The sequence below is a fragment of the Toxorhynchites rutilus genome, chromosome 3 (genome assembly GCF_029784135.1).
Source record: "Toxorhynchites rutilus septentrionalis strain SRP chromosome 3, ASM2978413v1, whole genome shotgun sequence".
Classification (NCBI taxonomy): domain Eukaryota; kingdom Metazoa; phylum Arthropoda; class Insecta; order Diptera; family Culicidae; genus Toxorhynchites; species Toxorhynchites rutilus.
Genome location: NC_073746.1, coordinates 245,949,059 through 245,973,977, shown reverse-complemented (window position 1 = coordinate 245,973,977; position 24,919 = coordinate 245,949,059). Strand labels below are relative to the sequence as shown.

Sequence of the window (24,919 nt, the reverse complement as noted above, 5' to 3'; positions counted from 1 at the left end):
TTCCCACGAAAAACTACCCTTCGCAAAATAGGCCGTATAAATGAAAACAAAAGCAGTCGAGCAGTCGAGCAGTGAGATTAAGTTTTTACTACGTTTGGTATGAATAAAAGAAACAACAAAGTATTTACTTTTCGAAAATGGATGTTTATCTGATTTCGTATGAATAAAACAGCATTCATCAAGTATTTACTTCGTTATTATCAAGTATGCTCATGAGCATACTTTGGATCTGAAAACACATTCATTCGTTTTGATGTCATATCCGATTTATGTTTAATGCTGCTATCTTGCGCTTGAAGTTAAACAAGTTAACGATCCGCATTGATGGCATTGAGCTTCCTTTACTAGTTTAGGGGAGCGTAAAAAAATTGATTGATTTTCAGGCGGAATGAACACGTTTTTAAAATTTAAATTATGAATGAAAAATAACCTTCCCGTACCAATTTGGCATTCTGTTTGAATGAAAAACACTTTTGTTTGCAGGTGGTGAAAAAATCTTGTACGACATTGTTTTCGAAGACAACTTTATATCATAATGAAAAGTTTCAGTAATGATGTTGGAAATGTATAGACAAAGGGTTAAATAAAAGTCGGAAAAAGTGTTTTAAGTGATTAAATAACATGATGTGAACATTTTCATTCAAATTTTAACATTTGAAAACTGGCTTCGTGTCTTCTAATATGATAGGTATTACACTAACGAGATAGGGACCCAAACTATGGTCCCTAATTGAAAGTCTCCACCAGACGTCGACACTATTCCTTTTTCATCGCGAATTCACGCTTTGTCAAAAAAAAAAGCGTTTTGAAACGAAACCTAAACAATCAGTTGATAGATGTTTGACAAAGTGAAAACTATGTTCGAATTCGAAAATCAAATTAGTAAAGTAAACTTTTATTCATACGGATTCAAGTAAATACTAGCAAAGTTTACTTTACTTGGAAACGGGCAGAATAAGTAAATACTTTTTTTTATTCATACGACCTAATATCAGCTCAATCGGACTTCATTTACTTGTGTCGCAAAGCCGTCAAAGTTTGAGTTTTTTGTAAATCAAAAAAAGAAGTTTTTTTGAAAACTGCGTTAGTTTCCAGATAGTTATGTGGAGATTGGTTGTGAATGATTGAATCACACGTACGAGTTGTCGATATTATGCGTTATCAAATAGTTAAAGGTGATGGGGAAATAAATATGTAGGGTAAATGTCAAATTTGGGGTGTTTTTACGCAACTAGTAAATGCAAATCGATTTTTCTTCATGAAAATCACACATAATCGATACGAGTTTGGGTTTGTTGAAAAGCCCCAAGTCTCTAGTTGCTAATACTACCATAAGGTGTTGAAATTATTCAAATTTTTATGTTTTTTAACGATTTTCCTTAAAGAAGAATTATGATCATGGTTTGACCACCTCTGATCATGGTTTGCCCAAAAAAATAATCATGGTTTGTCCGGTTTTAGAAATCTCCATTTTTGAATGAAAACATTCGAATTCACAATTAGATGTTGCATTTATCATTGCTTGAGTTTACTGTCATCATATTGATTCATTCATAATTTAGGCTTTCTTCAGAATATTGCCTTTTCTTGGGCATTTTAGAAGTGTTCACCTCAACACAATCAACACAGAAAACCCATACTTCTGCTATGCGTGAAGCACACCATAAACAAACATAAACAAACTGCAGCGCGCCAAGCGGTTGCCATAGAAATCATGTGGACAAAACAACATTATTGAATTGGAAACTCATGATCAGAATTGAGTTCATCAAAATGCGTTAATTTAATGGTTTAGCTATGTAAACCCGATACAAATGGTGAGCAAGCATGATGTTTACAATACTTATAAGTGTTGTAATCCAGAAAAGGTCTGAATACGTGCCAAATAATCATCTGGTGATCGATTAAAAGTTAGCTCGAATGAGGGGCGCATTGACACAAATAGAAGGTGTATTTTATAATCCTTTGAAACATGTGATTTCGTAAAAATATACTATCAAACTACTATAAATCATGTAAAAGGCAATTTCATTTATATGTTTCGAAACATTCGAAGGCCTTATTTGACACAGGAGCGCTGAATTAGAGCATTCAAAAAAGTGGGCAAACCATGATCATATTTTCGACTGGACAAACCAAGATCATTTACCCTAATCACATCTGGCCGCACTGTGTCTAGCACGAGAATAATAGTTGTGATGCATACCGAGTGTACTACGTGTATTGGCAATAAGGACACCTATTTCGTGTATTTTTCTCTGCGAGAACAAGAATGAATCAACTATCTTTAACTGCTTTCACAAAACCACAATAAGCCATCGGTCCTTTTTATAACTACCCAAACTTACGGCTCTGGGTTATTTAAAAAATATATTTTTCAAATAATATCCAAAGTAATCAAAAGCTTTTCCTACATTTTTTCTTTTTGCTGGAAGAAAGATTCTTTGAATTTAGTAGTGTGTTTGAATCCGAATGATGATGATGTTTTGAATTATAAAGGTTCTCTCAGACTCTCAGACTTTCTCAGTTCATTCACCACAGGCCATTAAAACAGCCCATTTGGGAAACTAAACTAAACACTTGATCTTGAGCAAAGGCCATTTGTAAAGCCTCGCTGCCGGTGCCATCTGGTCGATAGCAGGATAACTGATAAATCGTAAATAACTAATTGGTGACTTTTTCCGATCGATCATTAAATTTGCGTGAATTCAACCATTGTTTCCGGGTTAAAAGTGACTTCGAAGTGCAGCGCAATTCATGCCGATTGTGAAGAAGATTTGAGCGTTCCGTTCTTCGGAGAAAAATTGAAGATAAAAATTTGTTCCACAGTGATTGCTATCGACACCGCTACCCTAACACACACCCGCTGCGGTTCGGATTTTGTGTGGCCGTTCTGAGTGTTCTTTGAAGCATTGTTTTCGGGAGCGTTGGAAGTGTAATTTTGCTAAGAGATACTGAAAACTTACTTGAATATTCAATAAGTTCAATGCTTCAGTGTCGCTCAAGACAGCTAGCAATCAACAGTACATGTTAATTCTGAGAGTAAATTTGGAAATTTGTTCGAATTGGCTTTTTATTGCTTCGCGAAACGTTCACGCCCCTCACTCAGTGAAAGCATTCATTCATCGGTCCTTATACCACAATAGTTCAAAATAGTGGACGCAATAGTTCACATCCACAAGATAAAAAATCGGCCTTTATCAGTGCTACCAGATGTTTGTACCAACGAATTTCATTCTGGAATTTCTATGATCTTTGCTTCTCGCAGGACTATGGAGTCGGAGTCGGAATAATTTTATCGACTCCGAATCCGAACTTTAAAATGACCCATAACATCAAAATAGTTCGTAGTCTTACGTTAACAACGCGATCGTGTCTTGGACACCACCCTTATTTTTTTTGCGGCCTGCGAGACCATGATCAATACGTGTTTGTGGCCCCTCTGGAAAAAAGTCAATGGTCAATAAAATAATGTTTTATGGGAAATTTGTCCTGATAATTTATTTTTTTGTGGTGGTCCGAAAATTGTACATTTTTTTAAAATGCAAGCGTTACTTGGTTCGACGGAATACTAACCTACTGAGGTATTGGATAAGGTACTCTGCTGACTGGCTTCATCGAGGGGAGCGCCATCAGGTCCCGTTGTAACGAGTGAGGTAACTGGATGTGGCACACCGCCCGGTCCGGACGAGCTGACGCCATTATCGTGGCCACCGATCGGGCCCGATTCCGGATGGGGCGGCTGTGGTGGTAGCGAACCATCCGGATGACTGTTGGGTCCGATTTGTGGCACCTGTTGCTGGGACGAGGGAGGCCCTGGTGGACCCTGCTGGTTGGGAGGAGTCCCGGAGGGTGGTCCCATGCTGGTGGGACCCATCGGTGGACCCATGTGGTGGGGTGGACCCATCGGTGGATGCATGCCAGGACCATTTCCGTAGCCTTGGGGTGGCGTAGGACTAGGAGCACCACCATAGCCACCTTTGTGTTGAAGATGCTGTTTAAGATAGTTCAGAGGCCGAGGTGATCCGCTTTGCGGAGGTCCACCGGTGGGCGGTCCCTGTTGAGACTGTGCCTGATTCGGTTGTTGTGGCGAGGGAGGAACACCGGTAGGGGGCATACCCTTGACGGGTTGTTGCTGCTGGTGATTGTTCACATGACTTCCAGGTCCCTGTGGTCCAGGCCCTGGAGGTCCCCAACCCTGTTGATACGGTTGGTGTGGAGGATATTGGGAGTGCGGTGGAGGTCCACCGACGTGATTTGGCATGCGATGGCCTGGATAGCCGCCAGGACCACCAGCTACGCTGTTTGGCGGCGGACCAGGAGGTGGTGGTTGTCCTGGTTGGCCACCTGGTGGCGTTGGTCCGTAACTACCCGGGTACTGCGGCCTGGGTGAGTAACTTCCTTGCGAATGTGGTGAATACTGCTGCGATTGAGGATTGTGTGGTGGATACGGAGACATCTGCTGCGAGCCAGGCATTCCTGCACCTGGTCCACCGGGGCTAGGTCCCATTTTGTAACCGCCATGCATATGCGGCGGATGCGGTGGCTGTGTCTGGTACCCTTGAGCTGCCATACTTGCTTGAGAGGGGGGAGGCGGTGGACCCTGCTGGGGACCACCAACCGACGACGGTATCTGAGAGGCAGAAGGCGGACGATTCGGCGACGCTACTCTCGAGTGATCCGGCGGCTGCTGCGATTGTAATTGATTACCGTGTCCTAAATTACTATTGCTACTACCTAGTTGATTCTGTGCTTGCTGATTTGGAACTTGCGAGTGACTACTAGAGGGACGCGGAGGCATCGGTATACTTTGTTGACCTGTGGAGAAAGACGGTGGGAAAGAAACGTGTAATAATCTGTCTTTATTTTTAGATGCCAAGGTCGACAGACAACCGGCAGCAGACACAACAAAAGCGATAGATATAGGTCAATGTCATGGGAACCGTAATACACACACACACATACCCAATATAGCCCAGCTGATGAAACTAGGAGAGGGGTGAGATGTGCGGAGGGCAGCAGGCAAGCATGTACAAAAGTTTACCGGCGAAGGAGGCAAGGGCTATTCATAAAATAAACATAAAAAATCCCAAACCCCTTCCCCAAGTGCTCTGTGTGTGTGTTTTCTCACAGCGCTTGTAGCCAACACGACGACGACGTTGTTGGCGTTGGCTGTGCGGCATTATTTCATGAATGGAAACGAGAGCTTCTTCTGCTGGTGCTTTTCAACATCTCCTCACCCAAACCCCCCAGCAGCAGTTCCTGTAACCCTGCGATCTACTAAAATTCGCGCCGCCGTTCTTTACTATCTCGTGGTGGTGGCAGGCAGACCCTCAACATCACGTGCACTCTCTGTTGCGCTTTTGGAGCAATTTTTCCCATTCGTTTTGTTCAGCTCTCTTTATTGGGGGCCAAATTCGGAGCTTATCGAGAAGGATGCAACTGCCACTGCACCACCATCCATCCATCCACCCCCCCTTTCAAAAGGCCTACCATTCTGAAACTCTTGCGTTGTATACGAGAGCTTACGCACACATCACGATACGTGAACTTCCCAGCGGAAAAGACCCGGTCAGTCGGTATCATCTGGATGCGTAGTGAGAAACCGATGAGGATTCTGTGCTTCCTGCTTTGCAGTATATAATACCTCTACCACCTCTACCCCACCCCACATCACATTTCACCGGTTTCTACACGATCCGTACCGTTCACGGCAGATTTCGAATAGGACCTGAACGATAAAATAATAATCACACCGTACAATGACGGTGCCGGGATCCATCCAGAGAAAGAGAAGGCGGCGGTAGTAAGCGGTTCCGGTGAATATTCTAAAGCGATTGAGTAACCACCGGCAAGCCATCATAATATGGTCGTCTGCCTCTGTCTCTCGATTGGACTAGCTTGACCTATTCCAGATTTCCTCTTCCACCGCACCCTCACACATGCTCGGGGTACTGACTGTTTGGACTTTCGTTGATACCCCGCTCACACAACGGAAAGGCACGCTAATGAAAGTGAAAATATTTAAATAGATTAAACATACATATGACTATTAGTTATTCGTATCCGTACAACGGAACGGACGGTTGGAACGGCCTCTCTCCGCACGCCGATTCCACACTAACGTTCACAAAACATTTCAGACAGCGGCTAGACAGCCACATGCGATATCCGACGAACGAGCAGCTAGACGATGGATGAATGGATGAATGGATGGGAGTTTGCACGCTTTGCCGGCCTCGATGACAGACGTTATCTGTCCGTCGGTACGTTCTGCGAATAATGCATACGCACCCCGGGAACGTGAGCTTTCCGTTCCTCGATTAAACAAGCCGGCGGCCCTCATGAAACATTTGAGATAGAAGATTCTAATCGTGCCGTGAGTTCACGGTCAGGTCAGTCAGTCAGTGGCAAGGACGGATGCTGCGCTTCTGATTAAATTGGCTCGGTTGGTTTTCCCCTTGGTGACATTGTTGTTGCCGAGAGGTCGAACTCATAGATACTTACCAACCGCCGGCGACATAGAGCGGGACCCTGAAGAACCAGTCGGTGATGGACTGGGTCTCATGCCCTGAGAATTGGGCGTACCGGGAGCAGCGGAAGCACCACCAGTTCCACCACCACTTGAGCTGTCATTACTGTTCTGACCCGTCGAATCCTGGAAAAAAAACGAAAAAAAACATCATTAGAATTGTTTGAGAATCAAACCTTAAAGCCTTATTGTTCGTAATCTGATTGTTAACTTCAAAATCCAACCGCTTTGCAGCGGAACTCGAGGAATAAATTTATTGGTGATATCGCGCGATCGAATGAAAGCATTTTTTACCGTAATTCGCAAAACCCAATTTCATCCCACACAGCGCGCGCCCGGACAGAACAAACAAATATGTGCGTTCCCAATAAGCTGAATAAGGTTCTTTTTTTCTCACATACAGTAAAAGCCAGAACCAGTGATGCGCGCACACACAATCGCTCGGACCATGCAAAACCCGTCCGTGTCAATGTTTGATAATATCATCCCTCCCGCTCTCTCACCCGAACCCTCTATGTTATGCGCGCCTTTGAATGCTGCCGCCCATCGTCATTCGAGCGGCGGGATAAATCCCAGCAAACATAATTTATTTTCCAATTTTTATTAATTTCGCGAGCGCGCATTCACGCAATTTTCGATATAATTATGCTGCATTTGCAAATATTGGCATTAATCTATTTTTTTGTTGTTGCTCTTCTTTTATTTTGCACCAGCGGTGGTGATCCTTATCCAACACCATTGTGCGATTTTTTTTTGCCATCCGCGACTCATAAACATACATTATTAAATGCGGGACGACTAATTGGCGCACGTAGATGGTGTGCGCGTTAGTAGTTTCGCGTTAATTATTTTTTATTAGCCAATCTTCTTGAAACACCTGTCAGCGTAAATTTTGCTGGAATGAAGCTAAATTAAACAACACCAACGTCGAAAACAGTATTTCCTCTGAAAACGCGTTGCTATCAGCAAGATACACTTGTGGTGGAACCGTGTACACAAACAAAAAAACATTGGATAAGATGCAAAAAGGCACATGAAGTGCAATGTTGTTTCCAGAAACACTGAAAAAAATATTTTGATGAAACCAAGAGAAACATGAAAGTTGCACACAAACAACACCGGATGGAAACACAAACAATAACTTCCAACAACACGCGTCAAGTTGACATAACGAACCATTTTTTACGATGGTGAAAATTGTGCAATAAAGTTAAAAAACGAGTTTCTTTCGATTATCTTCATTACTGAATAATGCCGTCGGTAGAAATATTCTATCAACCAAACTGCAGTTCATATGCAGCAAAGAACGTGAAATATATTGTACTCGAAACAATGCAACACGGTCTTTTGTTTTAACCTTTATGCTGCATAGGTAAAAATTTATGGAATTTTGGTTAAAACTAGTTTAGAGTGTGATGTTTACATGTGGGAAATTTCGTCACAATCTGTCAAGTGGTTATCGAGATGGTTTCCAAACATGAAGTGCTTGAAATTACAAAAAAAAATATGGGCGCCGTCATGGAAAATCCAGGCCAGTCCCACAGCTGGATCGCAAAACAGTTGGGAATCGACTATTCGACCGTGTCCCGTGTGGTAAAATAGTTCCAGGAGACCCAGACGACCCAGTTTTAAGCTCGGGACGTGGCCAAGTAGGACAATTATTCCGTCTGGCTTGTCCAGTAGATAATGATGCGGCCGCACCTCATGTCTTGAAGGAAGTAAAGAAGGCGCCTAACCAAAACGATAAACAGAATACGGTTGCCAAATCCCGCACCAGGAAGCTATACCGCGAGTGGTTGATGCACCCGAAATGCATCGTAATGGCGACGAGACGTACATTAAAGCAGACGCCAAGCAGATCCCCGACCTGGAGGTTTTCGTCGGCAAATCCCGCCTGGATATTCTGGAGAAGTTCCGGAAGAAGAAGATCGACAAATTTGCCAAGAAGTACTTGGTGTGGCAAACGGCATATTCAGCAAGCCGTACATAACGTTCGGCACCATCAACGGCTAAATATATACAGGAGGATGGAAGATGCAGGAATTTAACCTAGGAGAGGAGTTTGAATAAACCAACTTTTCATAAACGTAGCTAATATGTGCTCCCCGATAGTTTCAAAAACATCCGACTTAAAATGAATTTTTGGTAATCATTTTTGTCTGTTGCTTTTTTTAGAGTGCGGTCTTTATTTGTTCTCCTGAACAATTTTTATTTTCGCATTCCATATGAATGTCGTGATCAGGGCTTATTTTCGAAACAGGGAAATGAAAATATCTTTTTTTTACTTGCTTCTTTCACTTCAGTCAAAGTCGTTTTCGATTAGTTCATCATACCAGAAACTTCAAAAATACTCTCTACGCCTTATGAAATATCGATTCTTCCGTTTGCTTTCTGATTTCTGTTGCTGTTTCCTCCCATTCGAAAACCAGAAGCCAGAAGCCAGAAGCCATTTCATTGACGATTGAAACAGCTCGAACTGGCAGTATTCATTATCATCGTCAATATATGATTGAACATCGTCTCATCGTCTGAAAATGATGACACTTAGCTTCATTGTGAAGAATGAAATCGTGAAGCGAAAGAATCCTGCACAAAGGAGAAATAATATTTTCTTATTGGTCGTGAAAAGAGAGTATCAATGTATTGAGCCAGCGTGAAAAAGACGCAACTTGAAATGCAGTAGATTCATTATTGAGTGACGATTTGCCAATGAGAGCGACTTTAAAAAACCCAATACCGATAGCATGTCTCTTGATGCCGCATTTGTTCAATGTTGACGTTACCACTAATGAAATATAAATTAATGACAATAGTTCTTTTTGATATTTTTCAGGAAACAACGAAGCAAAACCTTCGAATCCTGTTCACGGGTGTAATAAAATTTGCTAATGTCTTCTGAGAAAAGCATTGGAGTTAAGAATACTGAGGAATGAATACGTTTGTACAATTTCTGTAATTTTAATAGAAAAATTGTAACATTCGAACCGTTTGACTTTCGTTTGATTTTCAATTTTCTACCGAGAAATTATAGGTATTTATTGGATTGGGAAGAAAGTTCATAGCCTTTTTATAATGAACCGCGGCGAATATATAATTAATTAACTTATTGATATAATTATTGTTTTTTGTTTGAATAAAAGCTCCGCTACGAACTTATTCCCCAACCCAATAGATAAACTTTCTAGGTTAGTCTTTCAAAAAATCTTTTCACGGATTTTGAGCTACCGATATCAAAGAGATCCTAGCTTTTTTAAACTATATTCACCACCAAACCCACAAAAATTAACAGGATTTAACTAGAAGAAGACATCTGGTCTGCAAAATATTAGCTCATACGGACTTCATTTACTATTGTCGCAGATCTCAAAATTTTAATTTTCTGAAAATTGAAAAATCACCCGAGGGGGGAATAAAGGAAGTCTGGGTTTTCAAAAAAAGTTTTTTGGTTGCATGAAACGTCGAGATTTACTGTTATCTCGAAAAAATTTTGTTGTCAACAATTGTCTTTTCGGCACTTTTGTCGTTTTTGTCTGAAAAGTCGATTTTAAAAAAAAGTTCGAGATAACAGTAAATCTCGACGTTTCATGCAATTTTTACTACCCCCTTGGGTGATTTTTCAGGACATAACCTTTTAGCTCACCGTGTTCATTAGTTTCAGTGAATACGTTATGAATTCAACAACGAAATTTGTATTTGAATATATGTTGTTCGATCAACTTCGCTCTGAATATAACGAGAGTTCGCTTCACCATATGCGTAGAAGGATTTTTTCATCAAAAATGATTCTCTATAATCTCCTGAAAGATTCCAGGTGTACTACCTAGCACTCTAGCATTACTCAATAGACAGTGAAATATTCTCGTATTATTTATTCGATTTCTAATATACACGTTATATGCGATTGTGTTTGATTTGATTTATTATACGACCTAACAAGCGCAAAGTTAAACGATTTAACCCATTTTATGCCATGCGTTCGAAAAATCGAACAGCAACTTTGATCATTTTTCATGGCTATTGAAGTTTAATTTTTTCCTGAAATCCTCTTTTCTTTACACAGTAATAATATTTTGCTTATACCGAGTACCGTTACTTATTATGCATAGAAATTGCGTATACATTCGTGGAAAAGTTTACTAGACACTAAAAGACGTTTAGAATAAATTATTCAGTATGATTCCTTGCTATGGTGGCGGTGGCTGAGAGCAGACAAACGACCGCAAAGGGTTAAATGTTGAAGTGCTTTTGTCCAGTTCAAGATAATGGGTTTCTCTACTTTGAGGTTTTTTAGTCAAATAACTAAATTGTGTAAACCATGAATTCATGCGATTTATATCCTTATGAAAAACACAGCTTTAGATCCGTCTGAAAATCCAGGTTTATATGTTGCTTCCAAATCTCAAACCATTTGGAATACGATGAACATCGACTTAATCAGCAATTACCAGTATCAACTTCAACCCTAGCCATAGAATCGAAAGGAGCAGCAGTTTTCATGGAAAAGCGGTTAAATTTAAGGTGAAATACGCGCACACAATCGAAGCAGAGAACACCGAACAACACACCAAAACGGAAAAATGCAATAATTGAATGACGTCAATTAATGTCGAAAATGTTATAATACCCATCGGAGCGAAGCTATGACGGTGGGTCGGCGGAAATTCCCAACTGCTCTCGACGCTTTCTCCTGCATACTCTGTTCCTTCCTGCGACCAGGTTTGCACTCTTCACAAAAACCGAGAGGAGCTCAACTTATTCGTCGTTTCACAGTGCGGTCGAGCATGAATTGTGGTGTACAATCACGTTTTCCTGAGAGCGCGGGGCCAAATCAGGGGGAACCCGGAGCAGTTAGTAGTAGTACAAGAAATATCTTCCTGGGGTTCCCGAGGGGATAATATAGAGCAGAAATTGGGCAACGTGTAAAAAAGGGAATGGTTGGGTGGTAGATGTGGTGGTCGCCGGTTCTACTGGATGGAATGTAGAAATAGATATCTCATGGCAATGTCGCTGGCGCAAAACAGTTGTTTTTCGATTTTCCATTTGTCGGGCATATATGATGGGGGGGGGGGTGTGTTATTGGGTGCAATATAAGTGCAGTTAACAAGAAGTTAAAAACCGCAACACATCTCGTCGAACGGACGAGTTATGGGATGTGTTTATTAGAATATTCCCCTTTTATTCTGCGTCGCGAGTTACGTGACATAACAAAGTTTCTAGCTTTATTCTGGAAGCACTCTTATTTGTTGCTAGCGTTTAACCCCTATTTGATACTCCATTCGATTACATATGACGACACGACGATAAAACTACTGACATTATCATAGTCTCGTCATAGTTCACATTCGGAAGTAACGTGATTTAAGCAATCTCACGTCACTCACAGCATGGAATAGATGATTATGTTTATCAGAAAATACGAAATTCATTGTCGTGAAAGTGCATTGAAAAATTGGGGTAAATTAAACATAATAAAAACTTTTGAATAGTTTATAAAAAAATCTAAAACATAGAATCATCCAAAGGGGAAAAGCACTCTCAATAAAGTTCGAAATAATAAGCTCGTTGGAGCATGAAATCATGATCTATTGGTTGATATAAATCACTCCCGAGGACAAGAGGTTAGTATTTGCGTCAATGTACTCCATTGTACTGGTAATAATTTGTACTGTTTTCAATAATTCATGGATATCGTAGAACTTGCCACTAACAATACAATGTGGTATCGTGAACTCACCGTAGTACTAATAAAAATGATGCAATAAGTATTAAGCATTTGTTGAGAAGGTTGGTGAATATGTTTGTAATAGGTTAAGACATCGAGAAAAAAAAATAGTCATCCCAATCACGTTGATTTTTTTTTACAAACTATAGATCGGATTTTCGTGTTTGCTTTGAATCAGCTCATAGTTCAGCTTCCCAAATTACGCACTCTTGAGATTAAAAAAAAATATTTTGCCCAGCAAATTATTTTACATTTGAGAACATTTCAAAAGTTGCTGAACTTCCAAATTCAACTTCTTTCCGAAGATATAAGAAACCAAATGAAGCACAACAGAAAACTGATCCGAATCTTAGCTTGCATCAGCACGAGCATATTAAGCCCTGACATAGCAATGCAAACATGCAAACATTAGTTTACCAACGTATATAAAATGAATGTCAGATGCAATACACATCTCTACCAACGATTGATACACGGTTTTGGTAATTTTGCGGATAGCAACAATACATAAAGGTAAATTATTTTCAATCATTTTCAAATATGTTTAGGGTATATGTTAAATCAACGTTGAATCGACGGCTTACGGCCGGTTTGACATTTGTTTACCATTTTTATCGCGTAATATGTACGAATAATTCGTCCGGCAAAAAATGAATAACAATTGGCATCCATACCATTTTATTCTAAGAGTGCAAACATTGGCTGGATAATGTTGCGAAATTTATTTGAATCGCACTAGAGTTAAATACACACGCTACATTTATTGCAAATGCTATAATTTTCTCAAGAAGAAATTATCCACAATAACATAACTCGAGAACTAATCAAGCAAATTGAATCAAACTTGGCATATATAGGTTTTAGGGATCGATAACGTTTCTATGGTGATTCACCACTCGTCCCCCCTCTTCAATGAAGCGCAAGTTTCTGCATAACCCTAGAACTTATCAAGCAAATCGAGCCAAATTTGGCTTGTGGAGGTTTTAGGGGGCACGGTATATTTCGAGAACTAATCAAGCGAATGCTGATACGAGTGTCCGGAAGGACAGTTGCTCAAAATGGGAGTCACTAGGTCACGCCACTACTACTGTTTTTCATACGATATGTACGCTGTGTCTCCTTGAGTCTAGTTATTTATGTTAATGACTTACTGAATTTTAGAAGGAAACTGGCTTCAATCGTGCAACTAAAGAGAATTAAAAGAATTAAAACGCAGTGGCGTCTCGTCCATATGTGCACCTCGTGCTCTGCACAACCTAATATTTCAAAGAGAAAAAAATGTAGCACCCCTACTATGCTTATTAGCACAGACTATAGTTCAATCAAATAAACGTAGGGAAAGTATGAAAATCACGAGGAATTTGGCTACCCCGTGCACACAAGCATTCTTGATCGTAAAGAAGAACGAACGGCAACGAGGATGCAAAATATTGGTTTCTATCACTTATTCTACGCTCTGCCAGCTCGCGCAAATTCATTTGTGCACCAGAATTACGGATATCTACACACATATTGATACCATTGTGTTGAAGCTTTGGTTAACTAAACTGCCAATTTGTTGGCAACAATTTCGTGCAATGGAAAATGTGCACAATATAAGAGAACGGTTGAGGGTTCAATCAGAACTCCTCATCAATAGTCTCTCTCGATTCTCTCGCAACCCGAACTTAGACGACTAAACACGCTCCAGATCCGCAATCGGCGCGCTTTGCGTAAGGTGCTTTTATATAACGGCTCTCTGAAAGCTCGCTTGGCGCAAATGATTTATTACGTCATTGATATCAGTCTGTGCACTTTTCCTATGCACAGACTGTATATTAAAGTTTAGATAGAGTGGTGCGCACACGCTCTAGTAAATTGTCAATGGATTAGTGTCTGTTTCGTGCATATCTTTGCTTGCACGTGTAGGAGATTTTTGCTTCAGTTTCGTAATCGTCGAATTTACGTTAGATTTACAACCAGCGAGTAAAAATATAACGTTTGTTTTTTTTTTTTGGTTTAAACTAAACTAAAACTAAAGTTAAACTAAATTAAAACTAAAGTTTACCGAACACATCAACAACGTCATCGCAAAAGGATATGCTGTTCTAGGGTTTATCCGGCGGAACACGCAGTCCTTCCGTGACCCGTACACGCTGAAGGCTCTGTACAGCTCAATGGTTCGAAGTGTCCTTGAATACGCAGCATGCGTGTGGGCTCCTTACCATACAACGCACATCATCAGGATCGAAAAAGTGCAACGCTGTTTTATTCGCTACGCCTTAAGACAACTGCCATGGAATGATCCCGCTCATCTTCCTGATTACGAAAGTCGCTGCATGCTTATTGACATAGAGACGCTTTCGGCGAGGCGGAAGAAAATTCAACGTCTGTTTGTCTTCGATTTACTGTCCGGAAACATCGACTGTGCGGAGTTAATCAGCGAGATACGGTTTTACGCTCCCACCAGACAGCTCCGCGAAAGACAGCTATTGGCGATACGGCCGCATACAACGTCGTACGGGCAAAACTGTCCTTTGTCCAGCTGCTTCCGTGCGTTTAATGAAGTTCAATGTCACTTCGATTTTAATGTATCTAAATGTGTTTTTAAACGTAGAATTAGGAATATTAGGTAGTATTTAAGATTTGTCAGTCTGTGAGATGTTTTTTTTTAAATCTAAGACGAAGTGAAATAAATAAATAAAAAAATTTAAAAAAAATTTGTTTGAATTTTTTAGAAAAATCGGAATTTTTCTCCAAATTTCGCGGTTTCAAACATTCATTCTAGTCTGAAAAGGTTAGAAAATTGCCATTTACATTGTTTCATTCATAACATATGACGAATGGCTTGGTATAAGTGTTGTAATCCAATATCTTTCAGCCTTTTTCAGTGTACCGATTGAGGGTTTTTTCGTGATACATCGTCACAATTTAGAATAAAATATGGATATTGTTGATGAGCTTTTGGAAAGACCGTTACGTAATTTGTGCACGACGCCTAATGATAAAATATATGTTCAAAAACGCATGACCCTTCGACATTCGTCATGAATTGAACTTTTTTTTTAATTTTATACAAGTATTGCCGTCGAAAGATTTGTGTCATTGTGAGATGAAGTCTGGCACAGCTTTAGCTAACCATGTCGTTTAGTGACATTTTGTACCATACACTAAAACAACGAGAACTGGACTACGTTGAATGTGATAAGAGTATCAGGAACACATGTACGAGCATGAAAGCGTTGGAAGACGAACGAAAATTCAATGCGGTTTGCTTGTTCTAATAAGTAAAGCATTTTATTTGAAATTTGAACTCTTCATCACGGAGTTTTCCAAACAGCTGATACATGATCTTTTTTGTCAATTCTCTAATTTTCACAAAGTAAAATTAGGAAGTGTTCTATACGAAATCATAATTTGCCGAGAAGAAAATATCAGAGATTATATAAACACTGACCGGTAGCAATCTTGACGATATTTTTAGAAAATTATTTTACTCGCAAAGCTAATACAAACGGTTCCATCAACCACAGCATCGGTCGAACTAAGTATTTCTGTTATTCGTAGACTGAAGACCTACTTAATATCAACGATGGGAGAGGAGCGACTCGAAAAGCTTATACTATTGAAAATAAAATGCTCCTTGAGCTCCAAGTTTAGAGTATTTTTTTGGTAAACATAATTGATCAATTTGCCCATCGCACAGAACGAAGAATATCATTACCGTATCGCTAGAAGAAATTGAATTAAAAAAATTACTTGTCCCCGAAAACATGTCCAATGTCCTATCATACTTCATTGCGCATCGAAACAATGTTATATTGAATTTATATACAACGTATATCAACTACGCACGACTATGAAAAATAGCTCAAAATTAGAATTAGACTAATGGCGGGTTTACATTAGGGAGATCTATAGCTATAGATGGATTTATTCACGTGAAAATAGGTGTAAACGGGTGAGAATAAATATGATATACTTATTCGAGGTATATATAACTTGAATAAATTCAGCATATGTAAACGCTTGTGAATTTCTCACTGGTGAGAAATCATTAAAGTTGGATGCAGTTCTACTTCAGGTGAATAAATTCACCGAAAATATGAATATATTCATTATAGAAGTTCACGCTAGTGTAAACGGTTGATGCGATTTCTATAAATCTCATCATATTTCTTCACGTGAATATATCACTAGTCTAAACCCACCCTAAGAAGTGCTTGAAATACGATGAAACACGAGATAATTCAGCCAATCAATTGAAATTCTTGCATAAAAAAAAACAATATTCGAGCTAGTCATTTACTCACGAGACGCCACTGTTAAAAGTGATAAACTACCAACGAAGCAACCATATGGAGACGTTCGAATGATAAAAATAGTTCAATAGTTCGATTAGAATAGTTCGAACGATCAAAATAGTACTCTTAATTTTTTTTTCGAACAACAATAGTAATTTTTATTATCATTCACTTCTAGTCGTCAGAATCGGCTGATCCTGTAAACACAAGTTTTCTGATAACAAATCGTGCATCAAAGATCTAATGAGCCATCAATCTTTAGGGTCTTCCCATCTATTCATATCTTCCAGCTGATATGATTAAACAAGCTTTCACTGCACGAATATCTCGTTTTATGAAGCTTCAGTTCCCAATTTCTCATGATGCCTCCTGTTTCTTCAATCGGTATAAGTGCACCCAATATACAACGCAATGCAGTACATTCCCACATACACACAGTGAAGGACGATACATATTTGCACAGTCTTCTGGCTTGACCTGTGGAAGAAGATATTTATTATCTGCCTGTTAGAGGCATCAATGTTGCACATTGTTGCTTCTCTGCCTTGCAACATGTTGTCGAAATAGATCTTCAACAATTATCAAGTACATTCGCTATCCAACTCTTGACGAGTAAAGTTCAGTGTCGGTATTGTGCGTTGCCACTTTTGCTATTGTGCTATTGGTACGAGTGAAGGTCATTGCTGTCCGCTTTCGACCTGACCTTTTGTGAAGTGGACAAAAGGAACAAAGGAAGCAGCGCTCTTGCAGCGAGCCGGATTGCGGCTGTTGAACTGATTCGGCATAACGGGATCGCCATCGCGTGACTGTCGCAAACGGGATTCATCATCACGTGGCTGCGTAAGCTATTCTTGCGCTATTGTGTTGTCTCCGTAGCGCGTAGCCTCTGTCTCTCCCTGGTTAGGGCAGTAGAGCGCATTATTGGAACAACTTATATATTAAGGTACACATATTTATTATTAATATTATTATTCAATTCATTTGCTCATTGTTTGATATTATTATCATAATTTTTTTTTCTGCTATTTTTTTTTAAGATTATTGTTAAAATCAATAATAATTTAGAAATAAGACAGAAATTTTTGTAAAATGGAGAATAGTGGAGGATCTCCAGAGATGGAGATCTCCGATAATGAATCTCATATAAGATCTGGGAAAAAACATAAACGAGTCCCTCATAAGGAAGATAATTCTTCTGGGGACGAATCCGCTCATCCTACCAAGCCCCCCTCTAAGAAAATTGCAAGCCTCCCTTCTCAACCCACTGTTACTTCCACTCCCCCTCTCCCATCATCGATTTCGCTTCCCCCTTCTGATGCTTCCGAACCAACCCAATCCTCGTCCTCGTCCTCATCCTCATCCTCGTCCTCGTCCTCGTCTTCCCCCTCTGTTGTCTCCGCTCCACGTGTCAGAGTTTATCCAGAAGATGCACCTGGAACTGGCCCTTGGGTTGTTTTCCTCCGGCCAAAACCGAAAGGAAAAAACCTTAACGTGATTCAGATCATGAAAGATCTGGCCAGATACACTTCTGTATCTGAAATTCGCAGGGTTAGACCGAACAAATTGCGAGTTGTCGTGAATGAACGGAAACACGCAAACGAGATTGTTGCTGATCAACATTTCACTCTCGAATATCGAACATTTATACCCTCCCATAACGTAGAAATTGAGGGGGTGATAACTGAAACGGGTCTGACGAGCGAACAAATAAAAGCAGAAGGAAAAGGTAAGTTCAAGAAGCTCCCCTCAATGGAAGTGAAAATCTTGGACTGTCGCCAACTCGGGAAACTTTCCCATGATGGGGACCAAACTAAATTTACGCCGTCCGACTCGTTTCGAGTCACCTTTGCTGGTGCCGCCCTCCCTGACTACGTTATGGTGGACAAATTGAGACTACCTGTGCGACTCTTCGTGCCAAAGCCCATGACTTGCAACAAATGCAAGTCAGTTGGTCACACTTCGGATTATTGTGCCAACAAGGAGCGCTGTGCCACTTGCGGAGAGCAACATGAGGGGAAACCCTGCAGTGCGACTGAGCATAAATGTCCATATTGCGGGGGATCCCCACACGAGCTCTCAGTTTGTGAAAATTACAAGAGTCGCTGGGAGAAACAGAAGCGCTCTTTGAAGGAACGCTCGAAACGCACTTTTGCGGATATTTTAAAGGGCGCTTCTCCACTGGCCCAACAACAACAACCAATCAACACACAAAATGTCTTCGCCACGTTGCCCGTTGACGAAATAGAAGCGGACACAGCTAACGGGGGCACACCGTTCATTTTCCAAGGGAATCCCCGGCGCAAAAATGTGACCACTCCCAAAGTTCAAGGACTAGCCCCTCCGGTGATACCCCCTGTTAGCATGCCTAAAAAATCGAGTGCAGCGGACAAGCAAAATCAGGTTCCTCCTGGTTTCCGTGGGAATAATTCACCTTCGAATGGCCCAGCACTCGAGGGGACATCAAAAACCCCAACTGTCCCTGTTATTCCGTCCAGTTCAACTTCCCAATCGGGATTTATAAAGTTGTCTGACCTTTTGGACCAAATCTTCAAGTGTTTTAATGTTTCTGACTCCATCAGAACCCTTGTCATCTCAATGCTTCCAGTATTAAAGACAATTTTGCAACAATTGATGCATGCATGGCCCCTCCTTGCAATGATTATCTCTCTTGATGTCTAATTCAAATAGAGAGGTCGGAGATATCACTGTTTTACAGTGGAATTGTCGTAGTCTTACCCCTAAATTGGATACATTCAAAATTTTAATTCATAACTACAATTGTGATGTTTTTGCTCTGTCCGAAACTTGGCTTTCTTCGCGAGATGATATCTCTTTCCACGATTTTAATATTATACGCTTGGACCGTGATGATAGATACGGAGGGGTGCTTTTGGGGATCAATAAGTGCCACTCATTTTTTCGAATTGACCTTCCACCTATTGGAGGGATCGAAGCTGTTGCTTGTCATGCAAACATCAGAGGCAAAGACCTCTGTATTGTCAGCTTGTATTGGCCTCCGAGAGCTGCGGTTAGCCGCAAGCAACTTGTTGACATGTGCTCACTCCTTCCTGAGCCACGATTGATCTTGGGAGACTTCAACTCTCACGGAACTGCCTGGGGGGAACAGTACGACGACAATCGTTCATTGTTGATATATGACCTTTGTAACAGCTTCAATATGACCGTTTTGAACACTGGGGAAACAACACGTGTACCTAAACCTCCTGCTAACCCAAGTGCTCTTGACCTCTCGCTTTGCTCGAATTCACTATCGTTAGATTGCAAGTGGAATGTAATCCAGAACCCCAACGGTAGTGATCACTTGCCAATCAAAATTTCCATCACCATTGGGTTGAATTCTTCTGAATCTATAAACATGGCATATGACCTCACAAGACACATTGACTGGAAAAAATATGCGGACGCGATTGCTCTAGCCATCAATTCCAGAGATGGTTTACCTCCATTGGAGGAGTATAACTTCCTTTCTCGTTTGATCTATGACAGCGCGGTTCGCGCTCAAACGAAACCCATCCCAGGTTCCATCATTTCCCGAAGGCCTCCCAATCTATGGTGGGATAGCCAATGTTCCAAGCTTTATGTAGAAAAATCGAATGCATTTAAAGCTTTTCGGAAACGTGGAACCCCTGAAAATTTTCAGACGTATTTGGAACTTGAAAATCAATTTAAAAACTTGATCAAAGGGAAAAAACGTGCTTATTGGCGAAATTTCGTGGGAGGTTTGTCACGAGAAACGTCAATGAAAAAATTATGGAAAGTGGCTCGAAACATGAGAAATCGCTCTTCAACGAATGAAAGCGAAGAATATTCACATCGATGGATTTTTAATTTTGCACGGAAGGTTTGTCCCGATTCCGCTCCCGTGCAGAAAATTGTTCGAGATATACCACAAGATAGGTGCGATCTTGATTCTGAGTTTTCGATGGTAGAATTCTCTCTTGCTCTGCTTTCATGTAACAATTCTGCTCCGGGATCGGATAGAATTAAGTTCAACTTGCTGAAAAACCTCCCTGATGTGGCGAAACATCGCTTGTTGAATTTATTCAATCGGTTTCTGGAGAATAATATTGTTCCAGATGATTGGAGACAAGTACGAGTTATAGCTATTCAAAAACCCGGAAAACCCGCGTCCGACTTCAATTCGTACCGCCCAATAGCAATGCTGTCTTGTATACGGAAATTGTTGGAGAAAATGATCTTGTTTCGCCTTGATCGATGGGTTGAAACGAATGGCCTACTCTCAGATACACAATATGGGTTCTGCAGGGGCAAGGGGACGAATGATTGTCTTGCGTTGCTTTCTTCAGAAATTCAAATGGCTTACGCCGAAAAAAAACAAATGGCTTCAGTATTCTTGGACATAAAGGGGGCCTTCGATTCTGTTTCAATAGAGGTTTTGTCGGACAAATTACACTCTCGGGGTCTGCCGCCTCTATTGAATAATATGTTATATAACTTGCTTTGTGAGAAACATTTGAACTTTTCTCACGGAGATTCGGCAGTAAGTCGGGTCTCTTACATGGGCCTCCCCCAGGGCTCATGTTTAAGCCCCCTTTTGTACAACTTCTATGTAAGCGACATCGACAATTGCCTTACACAAAATTGCAGCCTAAGACAACTTGCAGATGATGGAGTGGTGTCTGTCGTAGGACCAAACGAATCCGACCTGCAAGGATCCTTACAAGATACTTTGAACAATTTTTCAACCTGGGCCATTGGGCTAGGGATCGAATTCTCCACGGAGAAAACAGAGATGGTGGTTTTTTCTAGGAAGCATAGACCAGCAAAACCAAAGCTTCAACTTTTGGGTAAACCGATCACTCATGCTATGTCATTCAAGTATCTTGGGGTCTGGTTCGACTCCAAATGTACTTGGGGGGCCCATATTAGGTATCTGAGTAAAAAATGCCAACAAAGAATAAACTTTCTCCGTACAATTACCGGCACCTGGTGGGGAGCCCACCCAGAAGATCTTATAATGTTGTATCGAACAACTATTCTCTCAGTGATGGAGTATGGCAGTTTCTGTTTTCAATCAGCTGCCAAAACACACCTCATTAAACTCGAGCGAATTCAGTATCTTTGTCTCCGTATCGCGTTGGGATGTATGCCCTCAACGCATACCATGAGTCTCGAGGTTTTGGCAGGCCTACTCCCACTAAAAGATCGCTTCAATTTATTATCTCTTCGGTTCTTCATCCGGTGTAAGGACATGAACCCATTGGTGATCGGAAATTTTGAGCAGCTGATCGAGCTAAATTTTCACTCCGGGTTCATGAGTTCATATCATGAATTCATCTCCATGCAGGTTGATCCTTCTTCGTATATTCCCAACCGTGTTTGTTTCCCTGACTACATCAATTCCTCTGTGCATTTTGATCTGTCCATGAAGCAAGATATCCATGGATATTCAGATTACCAACGATCGAGGATCGCTCCAACGATCTTCGATGAAAAGTATGGGGGTATCAATTGCGATAATATGTACTTTACTGATGGGTCCACTATAAACGAGTCCACAGGATTTGGAGTGTTCAACGAATTTTTTAGCACCTCACACAGTCTTCAGAATCCTTGCTCAGTGTATATTGCTGAATTGGCAGCAATTCATTGGGCGCTGGACAGCGTCGCCTCACGACCTGTTGAACACTATTACATTGTAACGGATAGTCTTAGCTCTGTCGAAGCTATCCGTTCAGTGAGGCCGGAAAAGCACTCACCGTACTTCCTTGAGAGAATACGAGAAATTTTGAGTGCTTTATCCAGACGCTGTTATGTCATTACCTTTATCTGGGTCCCTTCACATTGCTCCATTCCGGGTAATGAGAGGGCTGACTCATTAGCAAAGGTAGGTGCAATTGAAGGCGATATTTATCAGCGTCAAATCGCCTTCAATGAATTTTATTCTTTAGTCCGCAAAAATACCATCGCCACCTGGCAACGCAAGTGGAATGAAGATGAATTGGGCCGGTGGTTTCACTCGATTATCCCTAAGGTTAGCCTCAAACCGTGGTTCAAAAGTCTAGACTTGAGTCGGGACTTTATTCGCACCTTCTCCCGACTCATGTCCAATCACTGTTCGTTAGATGCACTACTCTTCCGTTTCAATCTTGCCAGCAGCAATCTCTGCGTTTGTGGCCAAGGTTATCACGACATCGAGCACATTGTTTGGTCGTGCGAGGTGTATCTGGTCGCCAGATCGAATTTAGAAAACTCCCTTCGGGCCCGAGGAAGACATCCCAATGTGCCGGTGAGAGATGTGTTGGCTCGGTTAGACCTTGATTACATGTCCCATATATATGTTTTCCTTAAAGCTATAGATCTTCGTGTGTGATTGCCCCTACATCCTTATACCCTCCTTTCCTTCCTTTGCGGTTAATTCGTCCCCTTGCTATAAATAGTAGAATAAGTTGAAATGTAAATACACTATAGATATACGAATAGATTTATAAATTGAGTGTTCATCAACATTGTTACAATTTCCTTATATCCCATCCTTCTCCTAAAAATATGTCACCCTCCTAAACTCGAGTGCACCGCGAGTAATCGGTTTTCCACCTTACTAACCATAGATGTAAGAAAATTGTTTATATATATATAGTTTTAAAATTATATTTAAGAATTCGGCTCCTTTAAACTTAAGTAACTGAGCCTGTAAAAATAAACGAATTAAAAAAAAATAATTATCAAGTAAGGCCTGATATAAAAATCAATCTCCATCTGAAATAATACGAAAACATCACAAGAGAATTTTGAAGCATATACAGTGACTCAAATCCGTAATCGTACTCCACCATGCAGATTTCTTTTCCCTTCTTTTGAAAGTCGAAAACAAGCTTTCGGAACATTCTATTTAGATAAAATTATAGTGTCATATGAGAGTTAAAAGGTTTGCTATGTGTTTCAGAATAATGGGTTTTATTTCTCTAAAAATGGCGAAAGTATGTGTGAATGCATGAAAATTGACTCAAACTCATAATCGTATGCTTGTGGAAATCTGTACTCGATTTCGAAGGCGTTGGCCAATTTCCTAATTCCATCATTATTATGGTATCCCTTGTTCATTGCAACTATCTTTAGCTATCTTTAGATTTATCTACGAGTTTTTTGGTGTATTTGGAAGGTGTATTTATCATTTTTTTTATTTAGTAGTTTTTAAAATCGTTATTTTTAGAAATTTAAAGGTTTCTATATTTCCTACACAGATAATTTCCCTAGTTTTTTACTGGGCTTGATGTCGGAAGATTGAGGAGGAATATCAATAACTTTTGAGTAATTGTAATGTAACCAGGTACGAACTTCATATGTCTTGAGCTCTGGGTCATTGTCTTGGCAAAACTTGAATCCTCGATTCCATCTCATTTTGTTCACACTTTGCTACATGCTACACCTTTAGGATGTTCAAGTAAACATTCTGATCCATTACACCATCGATAAAAACCAAATTGAGCAAACAAAAAGTTCGTAATGTGTCTAGGGAGGGCAGCTTGAATGCCCAAGCACAGAGAGACAAACCGTTTCTCAGCAAAAAAAAAACAGTAACTCCAATATGATTATTCCAAACAGCATGAAACACATCAATGTCTTACTGGTAAGATGGTATTTCCATAGATGGGTCCTAATTTGATATTTTTGGCTCCGATGGTTATCGTTTGGTATGGAGGAAGCCAACGATGAATTAAACGTAAAAAATCTGAAAGCAACGTTTGAACATGGTGGTGGTGGAAGGATGGTATGAGGGTGCATGTAGGGGCACTTTGATTTTGATCGATGATGTATTGGATCAGAATCTTTACTTGATCATACTGAAGGAAAATATGAAGCGAAGTGTCAACAAAATGGGATGGAATCGAGGATTCAAGTTTTGCCAGGATAATGACCCAGAGCTCAAAAGATATAAAGTTCGCACATGGTTACATTACAATTACTCAAAAGTTATTGATATTCCTCCACAATCTTTCGACATCAATCTCTGTAAAAAAAACTAAGGAAGTTATCTATGCAGTAAATTTAGAAACCATTAAGTTGCTAAAAATAACGATTTTAAAAACGACTTAATGAAAAAATCGATAAATACACCTTCCGAATACGAATACAAACTCGTAGATAAATCTAAAGACAGCTAAAGATAGTTGCAATGAACAAGGGATACCATAATAATGATGGAGTTAGGAAATTGGCCAACGCCTTCGAAATTGAGTAGATATTTCAACCAGCGTACGATTATGAATTTGAGTAAATTTTCATACATTAGCACATACATTCGTCATTTTTAGAGAAATAAAAACCATTATTCTGAAAACAGATAGCAAACCTTTTAACTCCTCAATGACACTATGATTTTATCTAAATAGAATGTCC

The 24,919-nt window shown here is 40.3% G+C and overlaps 1 protein-coding gene across 8 annotated transcripts in view; it reads right to left on the bottom strand.

Moving 5' to 3' along the window:
- LOC129780205 (trithorax group protein osa) overlaps window positions 1-24,919 on the bottom strand; it is a 299,734-nt gene that overhangs the window by 24,030 nt on the left and 250,785 nt on the right. For all 8 annotated transcript variants that reach the window (XM_055788228.1, XM_055788226.1, XM_055788221.1 and 5 more), the window contains 2 exons: window positions 6,508-6,658; window positions 3,577-4,818 (listed from right to left, as the gene is read on the bottom strand). In XM_055788228.1, coding sequence (XP_055644203.1) covers window positions 3,577-4,818; window positions 6,508-6,658 — 1,393 coding nt within the window. The remainder of the gene's footprint in view (window positions 1-3,576; window positions 4,819-6,507; window positions 6,659-24,919) is intronic.